The sequence below is a fragment of the Pelodiscus sinensis genome, chromosome 14, assembly GCF_052426305.1.
Source record: "Pelodiscus sinensis isolate ZL-2025 chromosome 14, ASM5242630v1, whole genome shotgun sequence".
NCBI classification, from domain to species: domain Eukaryota; kingdom Metazoa; phylum Chordata; order Testudines; family Trionychidae; genus Pelodiscus; species Pelodiscus sinensis.
This window is the reverse complement of record NC_143065.1, coordinates 24,933,309-24,961,113: the sequence shown is the minus strand read 5'-3', so window position 1 is coordinate 24,961,113 and position 27,805 is coordinate 24,933,309. Positions and strand designations below refer to the sequence as shown.

General features: G+C 41.6%; 2 protein-coding genes across 3 annotated transcripts in view; one reads left to right on the top strand and one right to left on the bottom strand.

Annotated features, from left to right (window-relative positions):
- Positions 1-431: 431 nt before the first annotated feature.
- Positions 432-19,523, bottom strand: DTWD1 (DTW motif tRNA-uridine aminocarboxypropyltransferase 1). The gene is made up of 5 exons (XM_089782045.1): positions 19,387-19,523; positions 15,257-15,554; positions 13,622-13,765; positions 10,967-11,240; positions 432-791 (listed from the first exon to the last, which is right to left on the bottom strand). Exons 2-5 carry the CDS (start codon positions 15,524-15,526, stop codon positions 562-564), a joined length of 918 nt encoding a protein of 305 aa, XP_089638171.1. The 5' UTR covers positions 15,527-15,554; positions 19,387-19,523; the 3' UTR covers positions 432-561.
- Positions 19,524-19,596: 73 nt separating this feature from the next.
- The window catches only part of FAM227B (family with sequence similarity 227 member B), a 221,390-nt gene continuing 213,181 nt past the window's right edge, over positions 19,597-27,805 (top strand). For both annotated transcript variants that reach the window (XM_089782043.1, XM_089782044.1), the window contains exon 1: positions 19,597-19,734. The gene's annotated coding sequence lies outside the window, so the exon portion shown is untranslated. The remainder of the gene's footprint in view (positions 19,735-27,805) is intronic.

Here is a 27,805-nt window from a genome sequence, read left to right as displayed (position 1 = left end):
TGCTTGCACCGGGTCCAGGACTAAACACCGCTGCAGCTCTGCAATTTAAAACACACTAGGAGTCCCGGGGGGGGGGGGGGGGGGGGGGGAAGAAGAGGAAGAGAAAGGATGTTGCCCAGCTCCTACTGCATTTTAAATTGCAGAGCCGCAGTGGGGTTTGGTCCTGGTGCAAGCTGGCACTGAGCTGGCTGCCTTCCCCTATCAACTAATTAACTAGTCAAAAATTCTATAAACTTCTTGATTAGTAAAATAACTATTTTACTGCAAGGTCAGACCCACAAAATAAGCCCAAACTGGCCAATCCTTAGGGAAATACATAATGTCATTGAAATAAGTAGTTCTAATAGGCCTACTCTCATGATTAAAATTACTCATCAAGTGTGTACAGAACCAGATCCTCCTCTTGCATTTGGAGATTCATTACAGACAACTTCAGAGTATAATGCACTGTTTAATAATTGAACTTTTAAATGTCATTTTGACAAAACACTGTATTTCTGCTCTTTATCAAAATTAAAGAAAAACAAACAGTGCTATTTTCAGCCACATAGATATCTTGGCTTACTCTTTTCCTGAAGAATTTTTGGCATTTTTTATCAACGTGTACATAAATGAAAAGAAAAAAAGCAGGTTGTCATATTGTCCTTTGTAGCTCTCTTTTAAAATCTCCTGGTGATAATCCACAAAAAAATAATAAATGGCTTCAATTGTAGAAAGATACGTATCTGGCTTTCCTTTCTGGTGACGCCAAAAGCAAGTTTTCCTTGTTTTCAACTCAATTTGCAGCATCCCTGCCAAGAAAAAGAGGACAAATGTTAGGCATTGTAGCTTAACAAACAGAGCTCCACACTAGGAATTGAAAAATATGGGTTCTATTGCTGCCTCTTTCATTGTTCTGCTGGGTGATCTTGGTAAAGTCACTTTGCTTCTCTGTTCCTCAGTTTCCCCATCTATAAAATGAGGATAATGGTGATACCTAAGAGCTAGTATTCATTATATATTTAGTCTTGGTAGCATTCAGTTTTTTATAATTTTTATAATAATATTGGCCAATTTTAAGTGTTCTTTCAATTTTTATCAATTTACATTTTTACAGTTGCATAAAATTCTGGGTTTTAAATTATTTTAGATTTTTATTTATTTAACATTTTCAGTTACTGGTAATTGTGTGCAGAGTCATCTTTTATTTAATGAGAGTGGGGACACATTCAAAAATTAAAACATTATGAAGAATTAAATGTAAGTTGTCAACATCACACATGAAAATATACAAAATGAATAGCCTTAAAATCAAACTCTAGGTTCTTAAACACCACTTTTCCTATTCTGTTTATTTGTAAGTTTTTATTATCTTTAAATATATTTCTGTCATGCAGGTCATGGATTCCATGACTTTCTGGAACTTCCGTGACTATTTCTGAGGCAAGGCTAGAATATCTGTCAGCCCTTAGGCTACTGAAGCAGTGGCCACTAGGACAGCTGACCAGTGGCCAGCCCTAGGCCTGCCAGAGCAACAGTCCCTGGTCTGCTGGAGCAGTGGCAGGGCAGGAGCACTTGCAAACCCCAGCAGAGCTTTGTTTGTCCCCAATACCACCCTGGGGTATTTTTAGTAAAAGTCAAGGACAAGTGAATTTTGTTGTTGTTGTTGTTTATTGCACAGACCCTGTCCCTGACTTTTATAAATGACAGCTATAACAGAATCTTAACATTTTTTCCTAGGTTTGGGTGGGAACTGTGAAAATATTTACCAATAAAAATCGAATACAGCCAAGCTTATATATAACATCACAAGGTTACAAACAGTTGTGAGCTATTGAGGGTTTTTTTGGTTATTTTTGCTTTTTAAATGTTTGCAATAATCCCCCCATTATCACCCAACTCAAAAAAGGTCAATATTTCTACTTCGAGCCCAGACCCAGAATTTGATCATATTAGATTTTTTTTATCCACACAATCCTGTTGACTCCATGGATCTCTACATAGATTTAAGGCCTGCCCACATAGATCACTTTAAAGTAACTGGACCTTAAGCCGCTATCCTGCAAAGACTCAATCCTAAGCATAACTTTATGAATAGGGCTATGGGCCTTTGGAAGGTATAGTACCTTAGGTATTTGATTTTGAAATGCCTGGAATGTCTACAACAGGTCATTTAGGAAGTAAAACTGTTGAAGGCAGGGTATTTAAGTGTTTGGAGGCAATAAAAAAAAAATACAGTCTCTGCTTTCCCCCTTTTTAAATTTTATTTAAATTATGTGCCCGGAGAAGAAGTAGTAAGGCTTAATATATAATTCACGTCATCTGTTTTTAAATAGGAGTTTACCTGAAATCAGTGCAGTTTTGCTCAAAATCTAATGGCATGATGTGGCCCACATTACATGAATATCTCCCAATGGTTGTTATAATTACAAAACTGAATAACAGTAAATAAATGGTGCTGATTTTTATTATGCAATGATTCCAAAGATACTGACGGCCCTGATGCTGCAACCTCTTCACTACTAAATTATTCTATTGATGCGCAAGCCCAGTTTTACCTTACAAAAACCCACTGAAGTCTCAGCAACTACTCTGAAATTTTTTTTATACTAAGTCAATGGGATCAACCAGGTTAGCAAGCACTACAGTCTGTAATACATGTTTATAACAGACTCTGAATTGTGATTATCTTCTTAAAAGTTAATGTTAAGATGTTAAACCATCTCAAGATACAGTTTTTACATCAGTAATTACAATATGGTCTGAGAATTGCTTGGAAATTACAGACAGAGAAGTTTGGTCCATCTCCATATGGCCCAATTACAGGAGCCTAAACTGGCCTGTGGCCCAGCACTAATTATATAGCTTCAAACTACATTTAACTGTTTCTGGTTCAATCACACGGTGAGTCTAACTATTTATATCGCAGCTAACAATGACACCTTGTATATTAATAGAATTTTCTTTTCAAGTACACTATATCACAATAGGCATTAAACACTGTATAAACTGATGATGAAAAAAATGTGTCTAAACTGAAGATAATAAAAATGATACACGCTAATCATTCTCTTTACTGTTTACATTAGTGGCAGTTTCCATTACAGCTATCTTATTTTCTATATAAAGTTTCAGTGACCTCTTTTAGCAGAGGAGTACCCAAAAGACTTTTTTTTTTTAAAAAGAGAGAGATGTGAAATTCTGGCTCAATTGAAGTCAATTGCAAAACTCCCACTGAATTTAGAAGGATGAGGGTTTCACCTTATGGGTGTGTCTAGACTACAGGGTTTTTCGACAAAACTACACCTGCATCTACACTACTGCCGAGCTCTGACGACAGTAAGTTGACAGAACGTGGCAGTTTTGTTGACGGCAGTAAACCTCACTCTACGAGGAATAACGCTTTTTGTCGACAGAGTTCTGTCGACAAAAGGTGCTATTGCATCCACGCTGTGCTTTTTCAAAAGAGAGCGTCTAGACTTTCTGTCGAAAAAGTGGCTTGCTTTGTCAACAGAACTGGCTGTAGTCTAGACGCTCTTTGTCGACAGAGGCTTTGTCAACAAAAGCCTGTAGTCTAGACGTACCCTATGAATGGTAAACTAAAATTTAGGGACATTTTCTCCAGTACGAAGTTCCCACAGCTTAACATTTGAGAGCAGGGAAAGGGAAGTAAGATGTTAAACAACAAGGTTTTCAGAACCAAAGATGTAGACGAGGTTAAGTGTTACTGTTTATTGACCATATTTCTATCACCTCTCTACTGTATCTATATGGCTAACGGCAATGTTTTAATGGCAAACACGAGTTCTTATGAGAGTAACAAACTATTCAGGAAGTCAACATTTCAACATTTTTCAGTATCCACTTATTTTGAGCTCAAATAATAAAATGTTTGTGCCAATCTGGGATTTAGGCAGGATGGAAGTGTAGACATTTAGAAAACACTCAAGTACAGAAAATAAACAAATTTTCTTCATAAAAAGGCTATTTTCTGTCACGCTCAGTTTATTTGGCTGATGAGGTCACCTTTCAGAGAGTTTAGTTCTTCTGCTTCCATTCTTTTTCCATGGGCTGTATCTCATCACAAGCAACCATGCTTCTTCACAATTACATCAAGACCTGTGATGATAGATAGAAAGCCTGTAATCTCCCCTTCTAAACTATTTTAATGATGGTATTGAGAGGGAAGGTATATTTAGGCCTCAAAGAAGAAGCCTTTTGTGAATTTTAAGAGTAAATTCTAACTATTTAACAGAGCAAGCAAAAGTAGAACTGTGCACGTGTAAGAAATTGCAAAGCAATCACATTTGTGACAAAAAAGTTATAAATAAGTTTGTGCAACAAAGGGAGATGATGGAGGTGATTGTGATGAAAACATTCTGAGGAGCTTCCACTCATAAGTGGATCATCACTTCCTGAATGTTTTGCCTTGATAAAGATTGAATAGACCCATCTACTAAGTGCGTGAATCTCAATCCAACACACTAGGGCTAAGTCTACACTGGCATGATTTTCCGGAAATGCTTTTAACGGAAAAGTTTTCCGTTAAAAGCATTTTTGGAAAAATCGCGTCTAGATTGGCAGGATGCTTTTCCGCAAAAGCACTTTTTGCGGAAAAGCGTCCGTGGCCAATCTAGACGCAGTTTTCCGCAAAAAAGCCCCGATCGCCATTTTCACGATCGGGGCTTTTTTGCAGAAAACAGTATTCTACTGTCTACACTGGCCCTTTTGCGCAAAAGTCTTCCGGAAAAAGACTTTTGCCCGAACGGGAGCAGCATAGTATTTCCGGAAAAGAACTGATGATTTTACATGAGATCGTCGGTGCTTTACTGGAAATTCAAGTGGCCAGTGTAGACAGCTGGCAAGTTTTTCCGCAAAATCATAACTTGCCAGTCTAGACACAGCCTAGTAGTTTTATTCGCCAACTAAAACTTTATTCCATGATTCTGTGAAGCATTTAAATATGTCTGACTTCAAGAACATGTGAAAGGTTCTTCTGAAACCCTGTGTTGACTATTATTGTGCAGGAACTTCAGCTCCACTAAAAATATGTGTACATTTACTGGAATTTATGAAGTTGTTTCCCCATCTCCTGAAGGTTTTTTTCTGGACGGGCTGAGGGGGAAGTAGAAGGAAAAGGGTAAAAAAATCTGTGCACATCTGCACTTTCCTCACAAAATGCCTCCAGAGGAGGGGATAAAGAGGCAATATGCCACAGTCACACCAGCCTATAACCTGCATATTGAGGCTATCATTTACTTGCAAAAGCAGGACGGACAGACAGATGCTGTAAAACTGAAGCAGATACATGGCTTGCTTGTCTTTGCACAAGAAAAAGTGTAAACTAATAAAACAGAGATGACTAAGGCTACAGAAAAAGTACCTAAGGAATCTTTTAACTTAACAGACATACTAATGCTGCATCAATGCTGGGTAAGTAATCATTAATACTGAATGTAACAGTTCACTTTTCAGATCCAGTGAACACTGATTTCTAATGGAGTAAACTATCAAGCCTAACCAAACATTTGCAAACTTTTAAATATTTCCTGTCTGTAAGGCAACTGGGTTTGGTTTGTTTTCTAAAGATACGTTATACCACTTTCCTAATAAGATTCAGAAATACTTAGTTTTGGCAAAGTCTCCGAGTGGCTCTATTTCTAAGGCTTACTGTGATGTTCCGTATTACTTTCACTTTTAAGTGCAATTAGCTAGATACACAGAAATATGTAAATGAAGGCCTGCAAAACACAGACTTTCTGTTACATTTTCTTGGCTCACTTCATTAATGGTTCTTTCCAGTATTACTTTTAAGTTTATTTGAATTACTGTAGTAACTTATTTTTTGGAATTAATTGCTCTCCTTTTCAGACATGGATATAGGCAAGCATTTTTGTTTTTGAACTGTAACTATTTATTTCCAGTTGAATTTGGTGTCTGAAAACAAGAATGACAGTGATTGTGTAACTTTATTGTGTGCTGATTAGTTGCACACAGACAAAGGTGAATGCCATCCATTTTCCTATGAGAAAAATAATACAACCCACCAAAGAACCTTTAAAAAATCCATATTTTAAGAGTAGGTGTGCAATTCATGCCTTTAAAAAGGCAGAGCATATATTCAACTAGATCAATTTGAGATATAATGGGGAGGAGGGGGAGTGAGGGAGACATAAGTGGAGTGGACACAAAAAGAGAGTCTCCGCAATCTTTGCTAATGAAGATGTTTGGTTCCATGCAGGCTTTAAACAAAAGCATAATTTGCTTTCTAGTCCTTTTTATCATCTCTATGTAGCTATTGGATCAGGGCTGGGGCTGAATCTGGCCTACCAAGCCATCGGATCTGGCCTGCAAACACAGGGGGGAGCCCCAGGCAGGTTCCCTGCTTGCCACACCCCACTCAGAAAATGGCAGCTGCAAGGCCATTCTCGTTCACAACTGTGAACCTGGATGGGAGGGGGAAAGGCTTCATGAGCTGTCCCCACCACAATCCCATTGGTCAGTTATGGCCAATGGGAGCTGCCTGTTCTTCAAACAGGCAGCACATGAAGCACTACACTCTCCCCCCTCCAGCTCATAGTTATTCACACACACATGGCTGTAGCATGTGCAGGGGCAGGGCAGGCACGGAGGCTGCCTCAGAAATGTGCTGGGCAGCTAGCTGGGAGTCACCCAGGTAAGTCTCCTAGCCACAGTCTGCCTCTGGCACTTCAGCCCCTCCCTCCTCCAATTCTTTGCCCCCCACCCCTGCTCCCTTACTCCACATAACCCAAACACGTGCACCTCAGTCCAATGCCCCAGGTCACTAGTGCCTCCTTCACCCAAATTTCCTCCCAGACTCCGCACTCCCTCCTGTACCCTAATCCTTTACCCCAAGCTCCCTTCTGCCCCCAGCCTCCATCCCAAACCCCGTACCTCCTCCATTAATACCGTGGAAGAGTGCAGCCCTTGTCCAATTTCCAAAATCTTAGATTGTCTCCTCCATCAAAAATTATTTTCCACCCCTGTACTAGATGAACAAGTAAGAAAACAAGGACTTAAAAGCCAACAATACACAGCTCTACTTCTCTCTCACCATGTACACCACAATCAAGAGAGAAGAAGAGTTAGCTGAAATGGAACCTGAGCAAGATGGAGGTTATCAAATCTGTCTGCCACTTTCTACATTAGACCCCCACAGAATGCAAAGCCAAATTCATGGTATCAGTCCTTAATTTCTAAGTGCAGTTCCAGGATGAAGACTGTGATCAACAACTCTGCTTATCAGACAACATGGAACTGTCTGTTACAACAGCAAAGTCGACCTGTTCAGGAGATAAAGTTTTATCAAAAAGCACCCCAGAGTATGAGAGGAACTCTCTCAGGAACTAAGGACAAGAACAAGTTTTACCAAGTGTACGTGTGTACATATTAAACAACCTAAAACCTGCAGAAACAATTCTGCTATGAGGGACAGAAGAGAGAACAAACCATACATACTAGTCACATAGATTCCCCTGGACTACTGGAAGGCGCTCAGACACCATAGTGATAGGTTTGGTATAAGATCCTGACTAGAACAGAATGGTGGTGTGGAGTAGAGAATTGGGGGTTAGAGAGTCTGGGGGAGAGTCTACTTGGGCAACCCTTAAATAGTTAAAATCCTTACATTATAATCATTATTAGTATTACTATAGTAACTAGAAGCTCTAGTCGTAGACCAGGATGTCATTATGGTGGTCACTGTACAAACAGAAGATCATCGCTGCCCCTAGTAGGGATGTGAAGGTTTAACCTTAATGGTGAGGCTTACAGGTTAAGGTTAACTGGTGGGGCTGGACCAGCTTCCCACCTGCCCCAGGCAGGATGCCCTGTAGGCAGGAGCTACTCTGATTAAGATGCCAGAGCAGCCCCTACCTGTGAGGCACCCTGGCTCACTGCAGGCAGGGACTGCGTTGGCTAGGTAGTGCATTTCAGCCTGGAGTGCCCCTCCCCCCGCTCACCTCCCTTTAAATCGATTAACCAATTAAACAATATGTATAACCAGTTAGCCTAGCCCTAAGGGACTTACAATGTAAGTATAACAAAAGACAATGTACACCGATATAGATAGCCCACCAGGAGTCTAGCAGTTTTTAAGCTGTAGGCATCATGGAAAAGGAGAGTTTTGAAGATGAATTTGAACATGGAAATAAGGCAAGTGTGTGGGATTTACAAGAAGTTTCTCCCAAGAATGTGGAGCTGCATGAGAGAAAATGTTTATTTGAAAATGTAATATGAGTGAGTGATGGAGACTGGCATCATAACCAATTGGAGGCAAGCATTGACAGTTCAATGGTGAGAGGTCATATGTAGGTGGGGATTAACTGTGAAGTGCTCTGAAATTGAATACAAGCAGTCTGATGCAATAGACAATGGGAAATCAATGGAGGGATTCAATGAGAGGGTGCCATGGTCAAAGTGATGGACTAGGAAAGATATCCATTCAGAATACTGCCGAATAGATAGAAGTGGGGTAAATCTGCATTTGTCAAGGCCAGAGAAAAGAATGTTACAGTAGTCAAGATGTGAGATGCTGGGAGAGTTTTTGCTGTGTGAATAGATATGAATATTCATCTCTTAGAGATGTAATTCACAATAGGGATGTAAAAGTTTAACCAGTTAACTTAAACTGATGCCGATAGGTTCCAGTTAACAGTTAAGCTACTGCAGAGATGGTGGCAGCTCATGGGGCTGGCAACGTCGGTAGCCTGCAGTACTGGGAGTCCATAGGGCCAGCAGCTTGCCAGTCTTGTTGAACCACGTAACCTACTTAATTTGAATAGGTTACACAGTTACTATTTATTTGGAGTTTTTACACCCTAAATGTAGAAATTTTAGCCTGGGTTTGAGGACCTAGAGAAAGGTGCAAGACAAAGATACACAAGCAAGTTATAGGCATGAGTGATAGGGGGAGTGGTGGTATCCTCAGTGATTAGAAGGCAGAAACTAATATTCTGGCCCATAGGCTGAAAGAGGGACTGGCTATTCTGCAGTCCAATGACGTGGCCCTGTAGAGCAGTGGTTCCCAACCTTTTTTTATACTGTGGATCAGCAAACCCATTCACAAACTGTTGGCAGCCCGGAAACATTGTATCTGCACATTCATTATGCAATAAGGAATATGCAAATAAAATGTTGCTGGTCTACCAAAAACCCAGACCCCAGAGCACCCCCAGTGCCAGCCCTAACCCCTAGTTACCCTGCCTCTTCACTACCCCTCAGCACCAGCCACTGACCCGTCCTCTGCACCCAATCCCCTCAGTAACAGCCTCCTTCCCTTAGAGCCCTGAAGTGCTAGTCCCTCATACCTAATGCCTCAGTGCCAGTCTCCTGCCCCTTAGAGCTCTCACCACCAGACCTCCCCGTGCCAGCCTCCTGTTTCCAGAGCCCCATTGCACCAAATTCCTCCAGAGCCTCCCCCAGCCCCCAATATTAGCCCCATCCCCAGAGCCCCCCCAGTGCCAGCCCTGCCCTCAGTCCCCCCACTACTAGACCCGCCCTGGACACCCTGGTGCACCCCAGTGTTATCCTCCTGCCTCTTAGAGCCCCCCACTCCTTACAGCTCCCCAGTAATAGCCCCACCCCCAGTAATCCCCAGTATTAGCTTTGCCACCAGAGCCCCCCCAATGCCAGCCCTCTGCCTCTTAGAGCCCCTGACCCCCAGAGATCCCCAGCACTAGCCCTGCCCCAGGAGCCCCCAGTGCCTGCCCTGCCCCGCCCCCTCATGTAGCCCTGCACTGCCTCCCAGTTGCTAGCTGAGTGCTGCAGCACAGGTCATGGTTGCAGCCCTCCTGCTACATAATGAACCGCTCTTCCATGCCGAGGAGGAGACCCCGCCCCCACCCCCGCCCGGTGTTGGTGGGTTGAGAGATGGGGCAGAACATGCCTCTCCCAGAAGTCACAGTGGGAGGGGAGGAACTGGGTGGTGTACCCCCGCTCTGACCCCCATAGTCGCTGCAGCCCAGCAGTTAGCATTTCGTGGAACCACTGCTATAGAGGGAAGGGATGGATTTTCTCTCCTTAGTCATGAAAAAGACACCCATATAAATCCCAAGGTGGTTTCCTGAATTTCATCTTTTGTGAACAGGATTTTTAAGTGTCTTAATTTTAAACCAGTTCATATTTATATCATGCAATAAAGCAATACATCACTGTAGTGAATATCAATTTATTTGAGAACAGATCTTTTTATGTAAAATTGGTAACAGGATTTGATTGGCTAATAAATTATGCTTCTCTGTAGTATTTTTAATGGGATAACGAGGCAACAAAGCAGCATTCATCTTCTAAGCAGGAAACCTGTGATACTTATTCTATAAACCGGTAAAAATTAAACTGAGAAATACATATTTGCTAATATACTTGCCAACTAATACACAGAGTAGAAATGAAGAAAATAGGCCTTGTAACCTAAGGGCTTGCTCTTACTCCCATGAAGTCTTGCCATTGATTTTAATGAGAGCAGGATTAAGCTTACATAGCACAAGTATAAAACTGTCAAACTGTTGTTACCCATTGTAATTCTCGGTGGAATAAATAAATATATTATCCTTCTAATCAATATAACAAAATTCAGGCTGTGCAGAACAACAGGTACACTGAGCTAATTCATAATAAAGACAGCAATATTCAGACTACATTTTCCACTGATGTCATTATTGATATTTCCAGGAAAAAAAGTTTTGTAAAAACAGGAAGGGGGTGTGTGTGTGTGTGTGTGTGTGTGTGTGTGTGTGTGTGTGTGTGTGTGCGCGCGCGCGCGCGCGCGCGCCCGTCCTCTTCAGATTTCTACATGTTAAGTTATATAATTGAACCCTGGATGCATGTTCAGATATACTTTCATGAAGGTAATTCTATCCTGCTTATTGCTATGGTATCCAATCAGGTTTTCTGCATTTAGAAAGAAATACACATATTACATTTAGCCACTTTATTGCAGCTGTATGCCCCCCTTTTATTTATTTACCTTGAAGTCGCTCATCAGTGATTATTTTGTTGGTTTGATTCCAAGTGCTGTCAATAAATATTACTTTCTTCAGTACAGTGTCTTCACTCCTAATATTTAATTTGCATTCACCTAACTTTCTGTCTTCTTTTGTTTCTATTTTTGCTTTCTTGAGTAATGGCTCTGCTGAAGAATCATCATTATCGTCGCACCTAACATTTTCAACATTTTTTTGCAAATGGAGAGTAATATCTTTTACCAAAACTGAGTTAGGACCAGGAAAGACAAGTGCAATCTAAAATGAAAAGACACAGATATCTTAGTGTCATTTTGATAGAAAATTAGTTTCTCATAAAATGTTCAGAACTTTTCTAGTAAAAAAAAAATCCTATTCCTTAGAACACCACCACCCAAACATCAAACCATTTAAACCCATACAAGATGAGAGTGAACTTCTCTTTAGGTCAGAAGAGAGACAGGGTAAAAGGAAAACTAAATTAAGGCAAGGGATTTGTTTAAATTAGTTATTTATGGGAGTTTCATTAAATATGTACAGGCTTGGAAGAATTAGCTTTTTCATAGAAAATATCAATTTCACCAGACATGCCCAAGAGACTACAAAATATTCACACCACCAATAATTGAAATTTACAAATAGGCAAAGAAAGAAAAATGTTGCTTAAGAACTTCTTACAGATTATCATTAAATAACTGTCTGACATTCCCATAGTTTCCTGCCACTAAAAATGTAAAAAAAACCCAACAAAACAATAACCATGATAAACATTGAGAATGCTTAAAACCCCCCAAATTTTGTGCAACTGTGAACACAAACTAATATAATGCTTAAATACACCAATATTATATAAAGGAAACCAAATTCTGCCAAGCCTACATATGTATTACCTTATACATGTTAAATGTAAAGTGTTGTCCTACCAAGTCAATATTTTCTGTACAAGAAGGTACTATGCAGGTGTTTACACTAATCTATTTTTCTGCAACAGGGCCCCAATATTATACTAAGAAGATGACCATTTTCCATTTTGATCTATGGACTAGAGTATAAATATAGGGCTACTCATTATCCTCAATTCGTTTATAACCTTTACGGCCAAAAGTGATGATTAGATCAAATCAACATCTGGGGGAGCTCTGCAGTAGATGTAGGTCACACAAAAGAACAGTATAAAATGGCCTATATGCCATAAATACAGTTCTTATTACATTCAGCATTCTAATAGGAAATTATGACCACCTTTACATTCAGCAGTATTTTTTTTTTGTTCCTGTCTTCCCCATTCTCCTTCCTTCATTCCTCTTCGCTGTCCCTAGTTCTATCCTTGACCATTCCTTCCCTACAGCAAATACAAATTCCAATACCCATGAACTTCATTCATTTCCTTTCCTTTCCCATTTGTTAATGGTGACATTACAAATTAGTCAGGTTTCAGAATTTTCACTGCAGTGAAATTGAGGACTAGGAAATTATTCCTTGCAGTCATTATTTCAGGCTCCATGCTGACTCAGGAAGACAATATGTATCAATTATGTTTGGTAGGCTTTCCCTGCACCAGAAAATACAGAAATTTACTTTTTACAAAATAAAAGACTAGATCCTGCAGCAGATGAATATGGCAAGCAGAACGTATAAGTCCATCAAACAGGGTAAAATGGTCAGTGGCCTTGATGTTTGAGATTTCTGCTCTTTGCAGTAAATAAAATACTCATTACAAAGCACAATGCACCAAATCCTCTCTCCCCTCTGTAGGTGAAGAGGACGATGGAAACAACAGAATCAGTGTGTTTAGGCTGCATGTGGAGGCAGATTTCCATGAGTCTAGCAGGATATCCCCATCCCTATGCACTACAGAGTAGGAATGTTAAATGGCATTTAATTAGCTAATCAAGTAATTGATGGCATTTCCATCGACTACTCGATTAATCAATAAGAGGGGCACTCACTACCCCTGCTGCAGCTCTGCAGTTTAAATGTAGCAGGAGCTGGGCATGCAGGCAGCCTGGCTCCCAATACATTTAAACTGCAGAGCTGCAGCGAGGTTAGCTCCTGGGGGCAGTACAAGCCAGGACTGAGCAATCACGGCTTATGCTGGCTCTGAGACCACTGAGCCTCTGCTTTTTAAATATTGTAAGAGCTGCCTGTCGCACTCCCAGCTCGCCCCAGGTCTCCTGCTGCGGTTCTGTCTTTTAAATGTAGTAAGAGCCAGATGACTCTTACTACATTTAAAAAGCAGAGGCACCAACAGTTGGGGACCCGGCACAAGCTGGGACTGAAACAGTTCCGGCTAGCACCAGGTCCCCTGCTGCACCTCTGTCTCACCTGCCTCCCCACCTGTGGAGATGGTGCTGGGAGGGAACCAAAGTTGGCTCTCCCTAGCACTGGCTCCTACTCCTCACCCCCTTGCTGCCTCTGATACAGAGACAGCAAGGTGGGGAGGGAAAGTGAGTAGTCAAGTAGTGACTCAACTTTTCGCTTACATCCCTACTACAAGGATGTTCTGTGGATGGTGTGAAATGGATCCATGGAGGAATAGTGGCAGAGTTGTTGGATCTGCATTCCCCCTGCAAAGAGGAAGTATAATATCAGCTGGAGATGGGAGATGAAAGGCACATAAACACTTTGCCAGCACACCACATGCTTACAGAAATTCTTACTTCATGTTTTTTTCCTTCATATTCTGGTATGCAAGGATATGTATAAATGGTAACATCTTCAGATGCTAGGAGTTTAGCATGTACAGCAGTGCTTTTGCCATCAGTTTCATTTGGGTGTTTAATTATGTCAATCTTCAAAGGAAGCTACAACAAAAAAAGAGCAGACAAAAACAAATTCTAGGCATAAATGATTCAGAACATCCTAGGGAAATCACCATACAAAACGTTGTTTCAAATATATAGTCTTTCTCTATAAAAAAGTTTTTCCTGCTAGGTGGCAGAATGATGTCATCATACTCTCTCGCCAGAATGATGCCATCATGTTCTCTGACCGTGAAAGCAGCCAGAGAGAGGAGGGTTGGTGAGCTTAGCAAGCATAGGGTGCAGCCTGCTAGTAAATTCATATAAAAGTTTTTAAATTTTAGGTATAGGATCATGTAAATTGCTAATTTCAACAGAGGTTCCTTAAAAACTAGACTGTTTAATGCACAATAGAGAAAGAAAACAAAGATTAATAAACACACAGGAAATAGCACTCCTTGCTTTTAATAATAAGTAATTTAGCTGTTAATGTAAACACTTAGCTTTCTGTAACATTGCTACAGTAAAAGGCTCTATTGATACTTTTATCATCAATTTTCAGTCATTAATAACAGAAGAAAAAAGTTGCTCATTTAAGATTAGCAGCCCAATGGTCCCATGCTGAATCCCTATTTGTATTAAGTATTCAATCCATTGAAATTAATACAAAATGCTTTGATTTCAAGGAAAACCATGTCAAGCACAAATCTGAAGCTCAAAACCACCTAAATTACTTAAGAGCCAAAATCCCATTTTCAAAAGGCCTTTGGGCATTTAAGCTCCAAAATGGCTATTGTAATAGGACTCTGGCACTTCTGAAAGCTTTACTCACTATCCCAACTGGAAAACCATAGATTTTGATTCCAAGGCTAAAAGTAAACAATTGTGACAGTCCTCCTATATAAGCCATAGAACATCCCCAAAATAATTCCCAGAATATATCTTTTAGTAAAACATCTAATTTTAATTTCAAAATGCCTATGCCACTGGTAGAACTCTGGTAAGCATGATTTAAGAAAAAGTTTAAAAAATTAGCCCTAATCTTATTTGCTCACTAACTGCATACTGACTTCAGTGGCACTCCTCATATATGTGAAGTTGAGAATGTGCATATTATCTGCAAAACTGAAACCGTAATTATCAATTTACTTACATCTGGCTCCTTAAACCAGACTGCTAACCCTATTTGGTCATTATTTATTCATCTATCGTGGCCATGGTAATTCATCTCTCATGACCACAGTATTAAAGATGACCTAGAAAAAGAGCGGCGAGGAGTCCTGTGGCACCTTATAGACCAACCGAAGTGTTGGAGCATTAGCTTTTGCGGGCAAAGACCCACTGTGTCAGATGCATCTGACGAAGTGGGTCTTTGCCCACGAAAGCTTATGCTCCAATACTTCGGTTGGTCTATAAGGTGCCACAGGACTCCTCGCCGCTTTTGCAGATTCAGACTAACACAGCTACCTCTCGGATACTAGAAAAAGAGAACATTGGCAATGTATTAACCTCCCTAACACCCCCAAATAAGCACAATAATCATGTTTCACCAACCTTCACAACTGGAATTTCTTTGGTAGGCACAGTTTCAACTGGAACATAACATGAATAACAATAAAACATCCTTGAACTTCCACATCTTGGGCACTTTGATCTCCCACTCTTTTGGGCTTTTTCAAGAACTTCCCAGGATGCTAACTGTAAATTTTGAAGTGGGTTATCTTGAAGTGAAGTAGTCTGTTGTGAATTTTTCAGACATTCAAAATTTCGTTTTGATTTCTGATGGCTTTCTTGATTCAAATATGAAGATGTATTTAAAGACATCTTACTTTAAACAGTCAATATGCTGAATCTGTTAAAGAAAAATGATGTATCTGATAGTCTATAGTGTAATTTCTAAAAAAAAATGTTATCACATGATCACCCTATTTAATAAACAGTGTCTTGTTATTACTTATCACAGCAGAAATCAACTAGATAAGATCAAATTAATCCCAAAGAAGTTTTCTTTTTTAAACATCTGGAGGCAGACTCCTCTGGGCAAGATGCTACAGAAACACAGATTATAATATGGTCCTTGACTCAAAGAACTTGAAGACTTAGGCCTTGACTATGCAAACATGCACATGCATCATTTTTACTCAGATTAGTTGTCTCATTCACTTTACTCATGCAATAAATAACAAACATACATATTTGTAAATTCAAGCTACAAACTTTCAGATTTTGCAAACACTTAGGTCCCAATCTTGCATTTAATACTTCAGTACGCGCTTAAATTTACTGACGAGTAGTTAATTCCCAAAAGCGTAATTATATGAATTAAGATAAGTGTGTTAGTTGTTTGTTTGCAAACAGAAGTATACAATTTTAGCATCCCACCCTGCAATTCATTAGATGACAACAGACCCCTATGCCTACCTCACTGATAAGCATAAGATTCTGTGAGGGAACAGTGGTTTTCTAACAGGCAATAAGGAGCAGGCTCAGAGAAAAATGACAAAATATTAAGGTAACATTTTCAAGCTTGAGTGCCTAAAGTTGAACACCTAAATTGAAAATCAGCTACTTATTTATTTTACGTAAACTTTAGTCACCCAAAATCTCAATATTTTCACATTAACTTCTATAGGGTTTTTTGGGGGGAAGGGGCGGGAAAGGAGGACTACATTTGTCCTACAGCAGTGATAGAGATGCTAATTAAAGCATTTTGGGGTTAAACTTAACAGGTCTGTTTTAAGGAGAAGAATAGAATATTAATGCAAGAATGGTAGACTGTTCATTCCAGATGTCAAAAACAAAACATAGAATACTGGGCTTCTTTACACCACATGAAAAGGTTGGCATTTAAAAGCCCTGTATTCAACTGGGAGAGAATTCCTCCAGGGTAGGCACAGCCTAATAAAGCACCCGAGAACTTGGTCTAGATGAGTTGCAACACACATTACTAGGGTAGTTAGGGTAGACTAGACAGATTTCCAAAACTATTTAAGTTACCCTAGGACAGTGGTTCTTGAAGTGTGGCCTGTGGGCTGCTACTGGACCTCAACTGTCTTGTAGGCGGTCTCAGGGCTTGGGGCTCGTCCCCCTTGCAGCAGGTAGCCTGGTCCTGGTGCTCCAGTCTGGCCCTCCCTGCAAGGTTGGAGTACCACCACCAGCTTTCTACTGCAGGGATACAAGGAGCCTCAGGTACAGCTTGCAGGGGAAGGAAGTGGCTCCATAGACTACCGCTTCCCCTCCCCTGGGCTGGGGGGAATAGCAGTGCAGGAAACCACTCACCTGGAGGCTTTCCCCACTGCTCCCATTGGTGGGAATCACAGGCAATGGGAGCAGTGGTGGCTGTGCCTGGAGACATGGAGCCAGGTAAGTGTCCTCATTCCCCTCATGCCCAGACCCCATGTCCCCTTTCCCATCATGCGTTCACCTCCTGTTGAGACCCTGCACTTCCCTCCCAGAACACACATCCCACACCTGTCCCCACCCTCCCACCGAAATCTCCCTGCCTGTGCCTGCACCCTACTTCAAGGACTGTCCCCACATTCCCACCCCTCCTGCACCCATTTTGTCATCATGAGTTGTTGGCTACTGGTCCACAGAAAGGTCTGTATTGATCGGGGTGGGCCGTGGACCAAAATATTTGAGAACAACTGCCCAAGGGGCCTTCCTTCCTCTGCCTACAGGCTTCAGAGTTTGCTCTAGACTCTTATCTCAATTCCCATTGTTTTCTGTGCTGCATCTCCTATTTTCTTTTGACACAGACTACATTTATGATGTGATGCAACACAATATACTAAAAAATACAAAGAGAACTAAGTAAAAATATGATACCTCTCCCCAATATAAATTTAGAATATATTGCAGGAAAAGAGCCATCATCTCCTGCTAAAATGAAGCCCTCATACAGGTCATGAAAAAGTGTTTTTCCGCATTCCAAGGCTTTAAAGGAAATAAAGCCTCTCCCCACCACATGCATGCCTTTTACAGTCCAAGTTTGTTCTGAATTAAATACTGAAAAGAATCAGGGGGCAGGAAGTGGGGGGGAAGAATTAAATTGCCCTGATGACAGTTGTCAAGCCTGGATTAATGCCTCTAACCATACAGATTCTTCAAGGAGGAAAGAGGCCAGGAGGCCCTTTGATTTGATATGCATTCCCAGCCTGCAAACTGATTTTCTTCAATATAATGCTTTATGGCAGTGCGGTGTTCAATTATGAAGCCCCAAAGCACTTTTATCATTGATGCTGACAGAAGAAATGCTGCTGTTAGCGGAAAAGGAAAACCTCTGTGGTCTCAAAATAATAGTGACACACACACACACACACACACACACAATATATTTTTGCAAACACAACAGTAAGACAATTTTCACATTCTGTAAGACTGAGAGCTTGATTCCGACTGCAAATCACATCTAAGGGTACATCTAGACTACAGGCCTCTGTCAATAAAGAGCGTCTAGACTACAGACAGTTCTGTTGACAAAGCAAGCTGCTTTTTCAACAGAAAGTCTATATGCTCTCTTTTGAAAAAGCAGTGTGGATGCAAGAGTGCCTTTTTTCGACATAACTCTGTCGAAAAAAGGTGTTATTCCTTGTAGAATGAGGTTTACCGCCGTCAACAAAACTGCCATGTTCTGTCGCCTTACTGTCATCATAACTCAGTGGTAGTGTAGACGCAGGTATAGTTTTACCGAAAAAAGTCCACTTTTGTTGACAAAACCCTGTAGTCTAGATACACCCATAATGAATAACGATTCCATCTGCAGAGTAACCTCCAGGCAGAGCAGAGAAGTCTTGCTTATGTGGACTCTCTCATCTGGATGAATTTTAAGCCATTTTAATGTCTCACTCAGGAAGGAAAATTGCTCTGTCTGCTTCAGTGAAACACTGAAAAGCATACTGATCATTTTCAGTCAACTTCAATCAAACTGTTCAAAGTGACTGCCTTGCTCACTAATTTCTACCCTTGGGCCCCAGGTACTGTTAAGACAAAATCTTGAAAGTGGGGAGTCTCGCCACAAAAATGCTGTGAATTCCCTCAACGTCCATTAATACTAAAGTTACAGGTCTGTACCATCAGCCTGTGAAACAAGCATATCCTCCTGGCCCATATTACCAAGGCTTCTCCTGAAAAAAAGTGATGAAGGGCTTTTCCTAAACAAAATCGGGCAGCCCTCTCGCCCCAATAAAAGCTTCCTCTGCATACATCTGAATGGGGCAAATGTTCTCATCCCCACTAGTTCCTTACAGACTTCCATGTGGACATCAAAACCGAATGGACCCCGCATCTAAATGGGGTAACTGCTCACATAGGCGTCGGAGAATATCAAAAGTGGCAGCTACTGCCGCCCCAGCCAAATCCCATCTACCCACGGGGCCTTCATCTGCCCACAGGGCCCTTCCTGCAGGCAACTCTCTCCGTGAACACGCCCCGCGCGCCCGCCCCTATCATCCCTGCTCGAAGGGCGGGGCCCGGGAATCAGGCGTCCCCGGGCGAGGAAGCGCTGCAAGTGCCCAGGCCCAGCCCTCCACAGAGGGGAGACGTTTACTTGGAGGCATCCAGCCAGGCTTGACTTTGATCCACTCCCACCTTTCCCCACGTGTCCGGTGAATCACAACAGCCCCCTCCTCAGCCACTCGGTCAGTTCCAGCGATAAAAGCAACACCTGCTGATCCGAGTCCTACCTCACCAAAGCAGCAGCTCCGGGTCTTGTCCGGTACCGGAACCTAGTAGCCCAGCCTCGGCCTCCCGGGACGCAGGATACCGGAAGAATGTACCCGGGGGGACGCTTTTTAGGAGACGCGCGGTTGCTAGGGGACCTTAGTAACGGTGCACGCAGGCCAGAGCTGTTGCTGCTGTTGCTGTTCGCTACTGGGGAAGGTACTGAGGGTGCGCAGCTCCATGCGGGGTTCTTGAGGGTAAAGACAGCGAAAAGGAGGGGTCGCTGTCCCCCTAACTTCTGCGTCTCCGCCCCACACAGACTGGACATATATGCGGGGCTGAGACAAGCCTGGCTTTGAACCGAAGGGGAGGTAGGGCAGCTGTTCGAGGAGTCGGTTTCGCCCCGTCCCCCTTTCTGGACATCCCTAGTAGGACACTCGTGCACCCCGTCTCTGAAGTGGCCCTGCATCACGCAAAGGAGGGTGCAAGGGGATCTTGGTTGGTTACACACTGGACCATTTCCAAGGATATTTCTCCTCGTTGTTTCCAAGGTTCAACAACCGAGGAAGGAAAAAAAGTTGAAACAGGCACTAAAGAATACTGGTGCAAAGCTCGACAATAGGAAAATAACCAACACATTTTAGGGTCTATTAAAAAACGCAGCGTAGTGCTGCTGAAAGCAGGGTATGTTTCTCTGGTAGCTCCAAAATACCATCTCGAATAGTAAAATAAGTGTTTGTCGTGTTTGGTGTCACAGATAGGGGCTGAGGGAAAATAACAAAAAAGAGATTTTGAAAGATACATTTTACATTCCTATGATATCGGATTTGATCCAAGCCATATGAAAGTGCTTTTTACATTTTATTTACCAGTAAAGATTTTCCCCATCATTGTTTACCATCTTTTTTCCACTAGGTTCAGCATTCTTTTTGTGGTACTGCAAGACTTAGTGGGGATAACAGGTTTTCTACGATTATTGGAAATCAGGAGCTAGGGGAAAAAAAGCTGTCTAGATGAAAATATGCTTATTATCAGCACTAATAGAAAAGTAAAGCTCTTGCAACAAAATAAGATTCATAAGCCACCATGTTTCTCATTCTTTACAATAACACTGAACAAATACTGTTGATAGAAATGACTAGCAGGGTTTTGGTAGACCAGTTATACTTTTCTACATAAATGGCAAGGACAGTCTTGTATATTGCATAGTATTTAGAATAAAGAATGGTCATACTTCTGAGACATAGTGCTTCACATTAATTTTGCACACTAAACTATACTTTGATTAAACTTAAAGGAAATATATGTTCTGATCACCCACACATCTTCCAATATAGCTTAGAAAGATGTTAAAAAGGACAATGGACCAAATTTTGCTCTAGTTATAGCAGTGTAAATTCAGAGTAATTCTGCTGAATTTTGCAGCAGTTAGCTGTGATGTGTTGAACACTGCCACCTGAAACACATCTCATTTTGTCTTTTACTTTTCAAAACATCTTAAAACATTTTCAAAAATGTCTTTAGAATAATAAATGTTGATCCTATATTTTCAGCTTTTCTTCCAACCTTTCACTTTACCCTTCCTACCCTTCAGTTTTAAGAATAGAGGTAACCAGTGGTGTCCCGCAGCTCTCAATACTAGGACCAATCCTATTTAACATATTCATAAATGATCTGGAGAAAGGAGTAAACATAACATAAGAATTAGGGGCAACCAAATGAAATAAATAGATAGCAGGTTGAAAACAAACAAAAGGAATTATTTCTTCACAGAATGCACAGTTAACCTGTGGAACTCATTGCCAGAGGATGTTGTAAAGACAAAGACTTTAACAGGGTTTAAAAAAGAACTAGATATTAATTCATGGAGGGTAGGTCCATCAATGCTTATTAGCCAGGATGGGTAGTCTCTAGCCTCTGTTTGTCAGAGGCTGGGAATGGGTGACAGCAGATGGATCAATTGATGATCAACTGTTTTGTTCATTCCCTCTGGGGCACCTGGCATTGGCTACTGTCATGAGACAGGATACTGGGCTTTATGGACATTTGGTCTGACCCAGTATGGTTGTTCTTATGTTAAATTAATGTTCTAAATTAAAATTGCCTTTTTATTTTTTTAAGAGGATGGTATTTTATTATGTTTATTTTTAATTCCATTGTATAGCATTGACAAAGATTTTACTATAGATATGAGATTATTATTATTATTACTATTACCTTATGCTATTGTATTGTATTAAAATGTGTTGGTAAATCAAACGCGAGTTCTAGTTAAATATGGCTAGCTGCATTTTACTGCTAAAGAAAATTATTAGGAGATAACCTTGCCTGTGTCAGTAACTTGTAGTTATGCTTAATGAATTAATGATATGAAAATACTGTGATAACTTTGAATAAAAGGTATTATAGAAAATGTATTTATTAATATACTTTAGTACGCTTAGTAATGCTTCAGGCTTTTGTCTTTTTTGTACAGTGGTCACTCAACTTCAATTGGAGCATACAGACTTATATGCAGAAGTTTCCAATATTTCAAATGAAATATGATAAGTATGTGACTTGTCATGACATTTACATTTTTTCACGCATTTCTACCAAATTTGGATTCCCTTAAGAAAAAAATACTTGTTTTAGATTTGGAAACAAATTTGTTTTCAGCAGTTTTGCATGGTTGACAGATTATGCTTTAAGATTTAGTATACTAAATAATGCCACATTACTAAAATGAATTCCAAATGGTTTAATGTATATTTAGTCACTTATTGGTTGGAGTCTTTTGTACCCAAACAATTACTATACATAACTATTTAGCAATTGTGTTTTTAGATCAAAATGACTAGGCCTAAAATGATTTTGGGATGCAGCAGATTTTTTTCTTGATTCAGTGAAACATAGTAAAGGAGTAGTCTGGTATGTATTATTCATAGTGATATTGTAGATAGTATTATTAGGAGAAATGCTGACATTATAGGCAGATATTATGCCAATATTGATCTTCGTTACACTGATGATACCCCACTGACTTCAATGAAATTGCATGGAAATAACTCAGAGCAATATTTAACTAGATCTTATTGTTGATTTTGGCTTGACATGTTTTCTTGTTGGCATGTTTTCTTGTTTACTGTAATATGCTTCAGTAAAAAATAAGAGGCTACATTTCACAAGAATTAGATTATTTCACTGTCACTCTATTGGCTGTCACGGTAGATTGTAAAGTGATGGACAATACAGTTTCTGACATTTTAAGTGGAAAAAGCTTTTGTTTATATGAACAGGACAGCACCTTATTCTATAATAGCCCACAGATGTTTATTACTGAAATATTGTCACATCAGAATTTACTAAATGATACTATCTACTATTTTATTGAAATAATATTTTCACGTGTTTGATACTAAGAAGCGCTTTTTCGGAGTTGCCAGAGTTCAGCGCTTCATGTGAGATTAAAAGTATTTGAAATTAACACCTTTGCAGTCTGCTTTGTACAGTGATTTGAAACATTAAAAAATTGGCATTGTAAGGAACTGGGGAGTCTGGGACAGCTGATAGTCCCACAAAGCCATTAAGAGGCCATGAAGAGTCACAGCTGGAGAGCACTTTGGGAAAGTAAGTGCCACAGGAAACACTGTCCAACAGACCCAGAGTGACAGTACCTCTGGTTGGTAAAGTGCTCTATTTCAGTCACTCTACCATGAGTATATATCTCCTAAGAGGGTACATCCACTCATCTAGATATTTACCTAGTTTTACAGCAGGCTACATAAAAACACTAGCAAAGTCAGTTCAAACTAACATTTCTTACAGAGATGACTTGTTTATATTGCACTATATATTATACACTTAAATCTCAGTACTATACGTGCATATATATATATTCAAATAGATTTATTTTATAATTATATGATAAAAATGAAAAAGTAAGCAGTTTTAAGTAATAGTGTGCTGTGACAATTTTGTATTTTTATATCTGATTTTGTAAGCAAGTAATTTTTAGTGATGTGTAACTTGGGTGCACAAGACATATCAGAGTCCTGAAAGGGGTACAACTGACTTATTTTTTTTACCTTAAAATCTGGCCAATGAAGTTGTCTGGACAACTACATAGACCTCAGCTTTCTGTGACTACAGACTTCACATTGGATGTGTCTAGACTACAGGGTTTTTTCAACAAAAGTGGACTTTTGTCGACAAAACTATACCTGCATCTACACTACCGCCGAGTTCTGATGACAGTAAGTCGACAGAACACGGCAGTTTTGTCGACGTTGGTAAACCTCATTCTACGAGGAATAACGCCTTTTTTCGACAGAGTTCTGTCGACAAAAGGAATTATTGCATCTACACTGTCCTTTGCATCTACACTCTCATGTCGACAAAGCGGCTTGCTTTGTCAACAGAACTGGATGTAGTCTAGACGCACCAAGCCTCTGTCAACAAAAGCCTGTAGTGTAGACGTACCTCATCTCTAGCCTGTGAGCCCAGCCTTGCTACAAACTAGTAGTATTTCTGTTTTCTGACTCTAGCGTAACTCTTGCCTGGTAGTACTTCTGATCTCTAGTCTCTGTCTCGAGCCTCATGCTGACCCTGATTCCAGCTTGGTAATACATCTAGTCTCTGAGGCTATGTCTAGACTTCACACCTTTTTCAACAGAGGCTTTGTCGACAGTATCTGTCAACAAAGCCTCTGTCGAAAAAGAGTGTCTAGATTACATTATGCAGATCGAAAAATCAATCTGCTTTTTCGAAAAAGAGCGTCCAGACTGCCGGACGCTCTGTCGACAAAAGAAGGCACTCGGAAATGCTTCTGGTGGAGCATGGGGGCAGCCTTTATTTCCAGGTGCTGCTGCCTGCCCTTTGCAGAGACGCGTACTTAAAGGGATTCCCCTGGACAGCCATTGCTCTGCTCCTGCTTCTGGCTTGCCTATCTCCTAGAGGGAAAGAAAAGCTGCTGCAGTGCTTGCTCTGGTTGCCCTGCTTCCTCGGCCACCACAGCAGTTTATTTTCTGGGTTTTTTTCTGCTTTTCACCTTTTATTTGGCCATGGAGCCTGAGCTGCCCCTGGGCAGGCGATGGCCCAAGCTGTCATACTGCTGCTTCTGCTGCATCTGCATGACTCTGTCATGAATCTCCTGCCCCCTATGGACCCGGACTGCACTGTCATGAATCTCCGCCCCATATGGATCTGGAATGCAGGAGCTCTGCCCTTTCCCCCAAACTTTTTTGGGGACAGGCAGATTTGGAGGCACGAGACGAGTTTGGACTGGTGGGACCGGCTCATCATGCAGTTCTGGGATGACGACCACTGGCTCTGCAACTTCTGGATGCAGAAGGCCACATTCCTGGAGCTGTGTGCCTGGCTCGCCCCAGTTCTGGAACACCAGGACACCCACCTGCAGCCCGCCATCCCCCTGCAGAAGCGGGTCGCAATTGCCTTGTGGAAGCTGGCCACCCCCGACAGCTACCAGTCCGTTGGACACCAGTTTGGTGTGGGCAGGTCTACTGTTGGGGCCGTCTTGATAGAGGTAAGTCACTGTCAGGGGACAGACCCTGCTGAGTGGAGGGGTTGAAAAAGGGGGATTGCCAGGCAAGGGCAAGAGGGTGTGGGGATGGAGTGGCACTCGGAGGCCGCTCCTCGGCCACCCCTGCACTGATGTGGGGGAGGAGGGTGTCCTGACAATGGGAGGGGTAGGTTGGGGGGGGAGGGTCCTCCTTCCAAGCACTTAGGTAACCTGGTTTCTGTCTGTCTATTTGTCTCGTGCTACAGGTGGTGAGGGCCATCATTATGGTGCTGCAGAAGAGGCTCGTCTGTCTCGGGGACCTGGACAACATCATTCCCGGGTTTGCTACTTTTGCATTCCCGAACTGCGGAGGAGCCCTCAATAGTACACACATCGCAATCCACGCACCACCCCATCGAGCAGCCCAATTTACAAACCGGAAGGGCTACTATTTGATGGTGCTGCAGTCCCTGGTCGACCGCCGGGGACACTTTATGGATATTTGTGTCGGGTGGGGCACATGATGCCCGCATATTCCGGACCTCCTACCTGTACCACAGGTTGCAGGCAGGAACATTTTTCTGACATTTTCTGACGCTGGCCTGAGACTTTTGCTTATTGAACTGGCTCTAGCAATTGCTCACTGACTATTGTCCCTGAAGTGTGGATTTCAGCACAGTTATGACCACTAGGCAAGACCGCCTATGCCCACATTCCAGACATTTTACTGAGACTCACTTCCAACCCCCTTGTGGGAACCCCTTTACAGAGATATGGAAGGGACAAGTCTACCATCAGCCACTGGACCCCATAGGACACCAGATCTGCTGGAGCAGGTTATACATTTCCAAATCAAGAACCATATGCTGCAATCCTACATGGTGCACCTCAGCAGAAAATCAGAAGCTCTGTGAGCAATTAGCAAGGAAAAGAACTCTGTGCTTCATGTGTGGGTTGAGTACACTACTCTCAGTACTGCTGCCTAAATGTTTTGATGGGAGCCACCAGAAGTTCTGGTGTTCCTGAACAAATGCTATCTCCATTTCCTTTCTCAACATCAAATGTATCCCATGGACCAAGCCAGGGTGGGATTAGTAATCAGTTTGCTTGCTCAAGAAGCATTGGATTGGCCTCTCTGCTGTTGACAAGGAACAGCCTGATGTTAACAGATTGGAATGCCTTCCTTCCAGAGTTTTCTTCAGCTTTTGACAACCCTCACCATACTTGCTCAGCAGAAGCAGCATTACAAAGGCTCCACCAAACTCCAACTGCCTCATATGTTGCCTAGTTCAAGTGACTCATAGTTGACATTGAGTGGAACAAGCCAGCCCAAATACACTATTTTCAGTGCAGACTTACCAAGGAAGTAAAGAGTGAGATAGTCAGCACTAAGACCCTGATCTACTTGGATGCATTCATTGACATCTCTCTTCACATTGAAAAGCTAGCTGCATGAGTGAAAGGGGAAGAGGAGGACATACTAAAACCAGTGCCCAACTGTGAACTGATGCAGTTTGATATTTTGACATTGACATTTGGCCCCTAAGGAAAATGAAAGGCAACAAACAGCACAATAATCTGTGTTTTTGTTGCAGAGCACTAGGACCTGCACTTAATTTGTTCTTGGGCTTTTATAGGTGGGGTCCCAGCACTCCAGTTTTTACAGTTCATTAGCTCCAGCAGCTCTGGGCTTGTTAGAACAGTTATGAATTTTTTAAAAATTGCTTGAGCCCCTGCAACTCTTTCATTACAAATTAAGCACTGACCAGGACATGCTCTTCCCTTGAGCCTTGAACCAAAGATGGCTCAGGTGGGCATTATTCTTTTCTCAATTTGTTTTTGTCATCATCTATCTCTCAGGAATCTAGAATTGGAAAGCTGACACCTTATCCTGAAAGAGAAATACTACTAAGAGTGCAAGGAGCCTAACTGAGAACTACCCTGTTTACGGAAACCTCACATCTTCCTTAGTGTCACAATATGCCAAGAGACCTCCTTGATCTAATCTATTCTGCATCTGTTAGTCCAGGAGATAAAAGTACAGCCCAATCATATGAGGTCCAAAACCAAAGTGCTATGCACCACACCTGCTATGACTGCACCTGCCTTCATGGGCATATATATGTCCCACCAAGGTTACTGGCAAGAAGAGCTCCATCTCTGCCATGAGAACACTTTGGCCACATTAAGGCTTTTGGCACAGCTTCTCCTTTGTTCTGGCATTCTTCTTATGTGATCTAAGCCCTTTGGTGTCCTACTAGCCCTGGAGATCTTTCCTAGAGCCTGGGCCTCAATCACCCTAGAGAGTAGAACTCCCTTACTCTGACAGCCACACCATGGTCTTGACTGTTGTAGACAGACTGACCAAAATAGTACACTATCCCCTATAACAGCATACCCTCTGCTAAATACATCTGATCTCATATTGGTTCATCTCAGACCAGGGCCTGCAGTTAGTCTCACTTTTGTGACATGAAATCCTCCAGCTAATGAATGTTTGTGTTTTACCTCCTTCACATACCACCACCAAACATATGGGCAGATGGAGATCATGAACCACGTATCAAAGCAATACCTAAAGTCCTTTGTCAACTGACATCAAGACAACTAATTCTCCCTCCTTCCTTAGGCTGAGTTCTAATACATTACTGGCAATGTCCCTTCTTTGATAATTATGGGTTCCACCCTTGCTCTCAACTTGCCTTGTCATCGGCCCCCCTGAACATAAGAATGGTTATATTGGGGCAGACCAAAGGTTCATCTAGCCTACTATCCTGTCTTCTGACAGCAGCCAATGCCAGATGCCCTGGAGGGAGTGAACAGAACAGGTAATTATCAAGTGACCCTTCTCCTTTCATCCATTTCCTAAAGTCTCTGACAACTAGAGGCTAGGGCCACAATTCCTACTCATCCTGTCTAAATAAGTATTGATGGACCTAACC